General features: G+C 54.0%; 1 protein-coding gene across 1 annotated transcript in view; it reads right to left on the bottom strand.

Annotated features, from left to right (window-relative positions):
- LOC139533007 (ephrin type-A receptor 6-like) overlaps positions 1–7,500 on the bottom strand; it is a 48,795-nt gene that overhangs the window by 35,587 nt on the left and 5,708 nt on the right. The window contains exon 3 of the mRNA XM_071331155.1: positions 2,637–2,984. Coding sequence (XP_071187256.1) covers positions 2,637–2,984 — 348 coding nt within the window. The remainder of the gene's footprint in view (positions 1–2,636; positions 2,985–7,500) is intronic.

Genomic DNA, 7,500 nt, shown 5'->3' with positions numbered 1-7,500 from the left:
CAGTAGTAACAGTGATGTTAATCAGGGGTCTGGTCAGTAGTAACAGAGATGTTAGCCAGGGGTCTGGTCAGTAGTAACAGTGATGTTAACCAGGGGTCTGGTCAGTAGTAACAGTGATGTTAGCCAGGGGTCTGGTCAGTACTCACCAGTCTGGTCAGTAGTAACAGTGATGTTAACCAGGGGTCTGGTCAGTACTCACCAGTCTGGTCAGTAGTAACAGTGATGTTAACCAGGGGTCTAGGCAGTACTCACCAGTCTGGTCAGTAGTAACAGTGATGTTAACCAGGGGTCTGGTCAGTACTCACCAGTCTGGTCAGTAGTAACAGTGATGTTAACCAGGGGTCTGGTCAGTAGTAACAGTGATGTTAACCAGGGGTCTGGTCAGTAGTAACAGTGATGTTAACCAGGGGTCTGGTCAGTACTCACCAGTCTGGTCAGTAGTAACAGTGATGTTAACCAGGGGTCTGGTCAGTACTCACCAGTCTGGTCAGTAGTAACAGTGATGTTAACCAGGGGTCTGGTCAGTAGTAACAGTGATGTTAGCCAGGGGTCTGGTCAGTAGTAACAGTGATGTTAACCAGGGGTCTGGTCAGTACTCACCAGTCTGGTCAGTAGTAACAGTGATGTTAACCAGGGGTCTGGTCAGTAGTAACAGTGATGTTAATCAGGGGTCTGGTCAGTAGTAACAGTGATGTTAACCAGGGGTCTGGTCAGTAGTAACAGTGATGTTAACCAGGGGTCTGGTCAGTAGTAACAGAGATGTTAACCAGGAGCCTGGTCAGTAGTAACAGTGATGTTAATCAGGGGTCTGGTCAGTAGTAACAGAGATGTTAGCCAGGGGTCTGGTCAGTAGTAACAGTGATGTTAACCAGGGGTCTGGTCAGTACTCACCAGTCTGGTCAGTAGTAACAGTGATGTTAACCAGGGGTCTGGTCAGTACTCACCAGTCTGGTCAGTAGTAACAGTGATGTTAACCAGGGGTCTGGTCAGTACTCACCAGTCTGGTCAGTAGTAACAGAGATGTTAACCAGGGGTCTGGTCAGTATTAACAGAGATGTTAACCAGGAGCCTGGTCAGTAGTAACAGTGATGTTAACCAGGGGTCTGGTCAGTACTCACCAGTCTGGTCAGTAGTAACAGTGATGTTAACCAGGGGTCTGGTCAGTACTCACCAGTCTGGTCAGTAGTAACAGTGATGTTAACCAGGGGTCTGGTCAGTAGTAACAGTGATGTTAGCCAGGGGTCTGGTCAGTACTCACCAGTCTGGTCAGTAGTAACAGTGATGTTAACCAGGGGTCTGGTCAGTAGTAACAGTGATGTTAGCCAGGGGTCTGGTCAGTACTCACCAGTCTGGTCAGTAGTAACAGTGATGTTAACCAGGGGTCTGGTCAGTACTCACCAGTCTGGTCAGTAGTAACAGTGATGTTAACCAGGGGTCTGGTCAGTAGTAACAGTGATGTTAACCAGAGGTCTGGTCAGTACTCACCAGTCTGGTCAGTAGTAACAGTGATGTTAACCAGGGGTCTGGTCAGTACTCACCAGTCTGGTCAGTAGTAACAGTGATGTTAACCAGGGGTCTGGTCAGTACTCACCAGTCTGGTCAGTAGTAACAGAGATGTTAACCAGGGGTCTGGTCAGTAGTGACAGTGATGTTAACCAGGGGTCTGGTCAGTAGTAACAGTGATGTTAACCAGGGGTCTGGTCAGTACTCAGTCTGGTCAGTAGTAACAGTGATGTTAGCCAGGGGTCTGGTCAGTAGTAACAGTGATGTTAGCCAGGGGTCTGGTCAGTAGTAACAGAGATGTTAGCCAGGGGTCTGGTCAGTAGTAACAGTGATGTTAACCAGGGGTCTGGTCAGTAATCACCAGTCGGGTCAGTAGTAACAGTGATGTTAACCAGGGGTCTGGTCAGTACTCACCAGTCGGGTCAGTAGTAACAGTGATGTTAACCAGGGGTCTGGTCAGTACTCACCAGTCTGGTCAGTAGTAACAGTGATGTTAACCAGGGGTCTGGTCAGTACTCACCAGTCTGGTCAGTAGTAACAGAGATGTTAACCAGGGGTCTGGTCAGTAGTAACAGAGATGTTAGCCAGGGGTCTGGTCAGTAGTAACAGTGATGTTAACCAGGGGTCTGGTCAGTAATCACCAGTCTGGTCAGTAGTAACAGTGATGTTAACCAGGGGTCTGGTCAGTAATCACCAGTCTGGTCAGTAGTAACAGAGATGTTAACCAGGGGTCTGGTCAGTAGTAACAGTGATGTTAGCCAGGGGTCTGGTCAGTACTCACCAGTCTGGTCAGTAGTAACAGAGATGTTAACCAGAGGTCTGGTCAGTACTCACCAGTCTGGTCAGTAGTAACAGTGATGTTAACCAGGGGTCTGGTCAGTACTCACCAGTCTGGTCAGTAGTAACAGTGATGTTAACCAGAGGTCTGGTCAGTACTCACCAGTCTGGTCAGTAGTAACAGTGATGTTAACCAGGGGTCTGGTCAGTATTAACAGTGATGTTAACCAGGGGTCTGGTCAGTACTCACCAGACTGGTCAGTAGTAACAGTGATGTTAGCCAGGGGTCTGGTCAGTACTCACCAGACTGGTCAGTAGTAACAGTGATGTTAGCCAGGGGTCTGGTCAGTACTCACCAGACTGGTCAGTAGTAACAGTGATGTTAGCCAGGGGTCTGGTGTTTCCTCCCAGTCCAGACACTCCATTGACCGTCTCTACGTGGAAGGTGTAGTTGGCGTGGGTGGCAAAGTCCAGAATAGCCACCGAGGTCCCGGTGAGGCCCAGGGGGCGTGGTACGAAGCGCAGGTCGGCCTCACACGGCTCACAGTCCTCCTCGCCACCGAAGGCGCCACTGCCACAGCGCTGGCACATGATGTTATAAGTGAGGTCCTTCCTGCCACCGCTGTCGCTAGGCGGAGACCAGGTGAGGAACAGAGACGTCTCGTTAATGAGAGAGATCAGGTTCCTGGGGGCTGATGGAGCGCCTGGAGAGAGAGAGAGGAGGGGAGGGTGGAAGGGAGAAAAGAGAGAGAGAGACCAGGTGAGGATCAGAGACGTCTAGGTAATGAGAGATCAGGTTCCTGGGGGCCGATGGAGCGCCTGGAGAGAGAGAGAGAGACCAGGTGAGGAACAGAGCCGTCTCGTTAATGAGAGAGATCAGGTTCCTGGGGGCTGATGGAACGCCTGGAGAGAGAGAGAGAGAAAGAGGAGGGGAGGGTGGAAGGGAGGGAGGGAGAGAGAGACCAGAGATACGCCCCACCATCTGTGAACAGACTTAATGTCTTCTCCCTTGTTAATGAGACCACCATTACTGAAGCATTTTCTAAATCCCAAACCACAACGTGCTCCCATGACTCCATGCCCACTGCCTTAGTTAAAGCATGCCTCCCTGTTCTCTGCCCCCTGGTGGTCAATATTGTAAATGTATCCCTCACATCTGCCATTGAAAAACGCGGCTATAACTCCAAAACTGAAAAAACAGGGCCCCTGAGATCCTCACCAACTACAGAACTACCTCAAACCTCCCCTTCCTCACCAACTACAGGACTACCTCAAACCTCCCCTTCCTCACCAACTACAGGACTACCTCAAACCTCCCCTTCCTCACCAACTACAGGACTACCTCAAACCTCCCCTTCCTCCCCAACTACAGGACAACCTCAAACCTCCCCAACTACAGGACAACCTCAAACATCCCCTTCCTCACCAACTACAGGACTACCTCAAACCTCCTCTTCCTCACCAACTACAGGACTACCTCAAACCTCCTCTTCCTCACCAACTACAGGACTACCTCAAACCTCCTCTTCCTCACCAACTACAGGACAACCTCAAACCTCCCCTTCCTCACCAACTACAGGACTACCTCAAACCTCCTCTTCCTCACCAACTACAGGACTACCTCAAACCTCCCCTTCCTCACCAACTACAGGACTACCTCAAACCTCATCTTCCTCACCAACAACAGGACTACCTCAAACCTCCCCTTCCTCACCAACTACAGGACTACCTCAAACCTCCCCTTCCTCACCAACTACAGGACTACCTCAAACCTCCTCTTCCTCACCAACTACAGGACTACCTCAAACCTCCCCTTCCTCACCAACTACAGGACTACCTCAAACCTCCCCTTCCTCACCAACTACATGACTACCTCAAACCTCCCCAACTACAGGACTACCTCAAACCTCTCCTTCCTCCCCAACTACAGGACAACCTCAAACCTCCCCAACTACAGGACAACCTCAAACATCCCCTTCCTCACCAACTACAGGACTACCTCAAACCTCCTCTTCCTCACCAACTACAGGACTACCTCAAACCTCCCCTTCCTCACCAACTACAGGACTACCTCAAACCTCATCTTCCTCACCAACAACAGGACTACCTCAAACCTCCCCTTCCTCACCAACTACAGGACTACCTCAAACCTCCCCTTCCTCACCAACTACAGGACTACCTCAAACCTCCTCTTCCTCACCAACTACAGGACTACCTCAAACCTCCCCTTCCTCACCAACTACAGGACTACCTCAAACCTCCCCTTCCTCACCAACTACATGACTACCTCAAACCTCCCCAACTACAGGACTACCTCAAACCTCTCCTTCCTCCCCAACTACAGGACAACCTCAAACCTCCCCAACTACAGGACAACCTCAAACATCCCCTTCCTCACCAACTACAGGACTACCTCAAACCTCCTCTTCCTCACCAACTACAGGACTACCTCAAACCTCCTCTTCCTCACCAACTACAGGACTACCTCAAACCTCCCCTTCCTCACCAACTACAGGACTACCTCAAACCTCCCCTTCCTCACCAACTACAGGACTACCTCAAACCTCTCCTTCCTCCCCAACTACAGGACAACCTCAAACCTCCCCAACTACAGGACTACCTCAAACCTCTCCTTCCTCCCCAACTACAGGACTACCTCAAACCTCTCCTTCCTCTCCAACTACAGGACAACCTCAAACCTCCCCAACTACAGGACTACCTCAAACCTCCCCTTCCTCACCAACTACAGGACTACCTCAAACCTCTCCTTCCTCCCCAACTACAGGACAACCTCAAACCTCCCCAACTACAGGACTACCTCAAACCTCTCCTTCCTCCCCAACTACAGGACAACCTCAAACCTCCTCTTCCTCACCAACTACAGGACTACCTCAAACCTCCCCTTGAAATGTTTCATTATTATGAATATCATGATGATTATTATTATTATTCTCCACCTGACATAAACTGATGTAGTACCAAGTTAACCCACCACAGTGCACTCACCTCTTCCCTTTCTCACTCTTCCTCCCTCCTCCTCCCCCTCTTCCTCCTCCTCCCCCTCTTCCTCCTTCCATCCCCCTCTCCCCCTCCCTCCCCCATCCCCACCCCCCTCATCCCCATCCCCCTCATCCCCATTTTCCTCCCTCCCCCTCCCTCTCCCTCCCCCCCCATCTCCCCCCTCCCTCTCCCTCCCTCCCCATCTCCCCCTCCCTCTCCCTCCCTCCCCATCTCCCCCCTCCCTCTCCCCCATCTCCCTACCCCTTTTCCTCCCTCCCCCTCCCTCTTCCTCTCCCTCCCTCCCTCCATCCCCCTCCCTCCCCCTCTCCCTCCCTCCCCCTCCCCTGTTCTGAGCCAGGTGTGACATGACTGGCTGTCTTCTAGAAGGTGGGTTTGAGTCCACAGTAACTACAGCCACAGAGCCTGATCCCTCCCCCTCCCTCCCCCCTCCCTCTCCCTCCCTCCCTCCCCCTCTCCCTCCCTCTCCTCCCCCCTCTCCCAGTAACTACAGCCACAGAGCCTGATCCCTCCCCCTCCCTCCCTCTCCCTCCCTCCCTCCCCCTCTCCCTCCCATGACTGTCTGTCTTCTAGAAGGTGGGTTTGAGTCCACAGTAACTACAGCCACAGAGCCTGATCCCTCCCCCTCCCTCCCCCCTCCCTCTCCCTCCCTCCCTCCCCCTCTCCCTCCCTCTCCTCCCCCCTCTCCCAGTAACTACAGCCACAGAGCCTGATCCCTCCCCCTCCCTCCCTCTCCCTCCCTCCCTCCCCCTCTCCCTCCCATGACTGTCTGTCTTCTAGAAGGTGGGTTTGAGTCCACAGTAACTACAGCCACAGAGCCTGATCCCTCCCCCTCCCTCCCCCCTCCCTCTCCCTCCCTCCCTCCCCCTCTCCCTCCCATGACTGTCTGTCTTCTAGAAGGTGGGTTTGAGTCCACAGTAACTACAGCCACAGAGCCTGATCCCTCCCCCTCCCTCCCTCTCCCTCCCTCCCTCCCCCTCTCCCTCCCATGACTGTCTGTCTTCTAGAAGGTGGGTTTGAGTCCACAGTAACTACAGCCACAGAGCCTGATCCCTCCCCCTCCCTCCCTCCCTCTCCCTCCCTCCCTCCCCCTCTCCCTCCCATGACTGTCTGTCTTCTAGAAGGTGGGTTTGAGTCCACAGTAACTACAGCCACAGAGCCTGATCCCTCCCCCTCCCTCCCCCCTCCCTCTCCCTCCCTCCCTCCCCCTCTCCCTCCCATGACTGTCTGTCTTCTAGAAGGTGGGTTTGAGTCCACAGTAACTACAGCCACAGAGCCTGATCCCTCCCCCTCCCTCCCTCTCCCTCTCCCTCCCTCCCTCCCCCTCTCCCTCCCATGACTGTCTGTCTTCTAGAAGGTGGGTTTGAGTCCACAGTAACTACAGCCACAGAGCCTGATCCCTCCCCCTCCCTCCCTCTCCCTCCCTCCCTCCCCCTCTCCCTCCCATGACTGTCTGTCTTCTAGAAGGTGGGTTTGAGTCCACAGTAACTACAGCCACAGAGCCTGATCCCTCTCCCTCCCTCCCTCTCCCTCCCTCCCTCCCCCTCTCCCTCCCATGACTGTCTGTCTTCTAGAAGGTGGGTTTGAGTCCACAGTAACTACAGCCACAGAGCCTGATCCCTCCCCCTCCCTCCCTCCCTCCCTCCCTCTCCCCCCCCTCTCCCAGTAACTACAGCCACAGAGCCTGATCCCTCCCCCTCCCTCCCCCCTCCCTCTCCCTCCCTCCCTCCCCCTCTCCCTCCCTCTCCTCCCCCCTCTCCCAGTAACTACAGCCACAGAGCCTGATCCCTCCCCCTCCCTCCCTCTCCCTCCCTCCCTCCCCCTCTCCCTCCCATGACTGTCTGTCTTCTAGAAGGTGGGTTTGAGTCCACAGTAACTACAGCCACAGAGCCTGATCCCTCCCCCTCCCTCCCCCCTCCCTCTCCCTCCCTCCCTCCCCCTCTCCCTCCCTCTCCTCCCCCCTCTCCCAGTAACTACAGCCACAGAGCCTGATCCCTCCCCCTCCCTCCCTCTCCCTCCCTCCCTCCCCCTCTCCCTCCCATGACTGTCTGTCTTCTAGAAGGTGGGTTTGAGTCCACAGTAACTACAGCCACAGAGCCTGATCCCTCCCCCTCCCTCCCCCCTCCCTCTCCCTCCCTCCCTCCCCCTCTCCCTCCCATGACTGTCTGTCTTCTAGAAGGTGGGTTTGAGTCCACAGTAACT

Source organism: Salvelinus alpinus, chromosome 10 (assembly GCF_045679555.1).
Source record: "Salvelinus alpinus chromosome 10, SLU_Salpinus.1, whole genome shotgun sequence".
In the NCBI taxonomy this organism is placed as follows: domain Eukaryota; kingdom Metazoa; phylum Chordata; class Actinopteri; order Salmoniformes; family Salmonidae; genus Salvelinus; species Salvelinus alpinus.
Note: the sequence above shows the minus strand (reverse complement) of the source record. Positions and strands in the feature narration are given on the sequence as shown.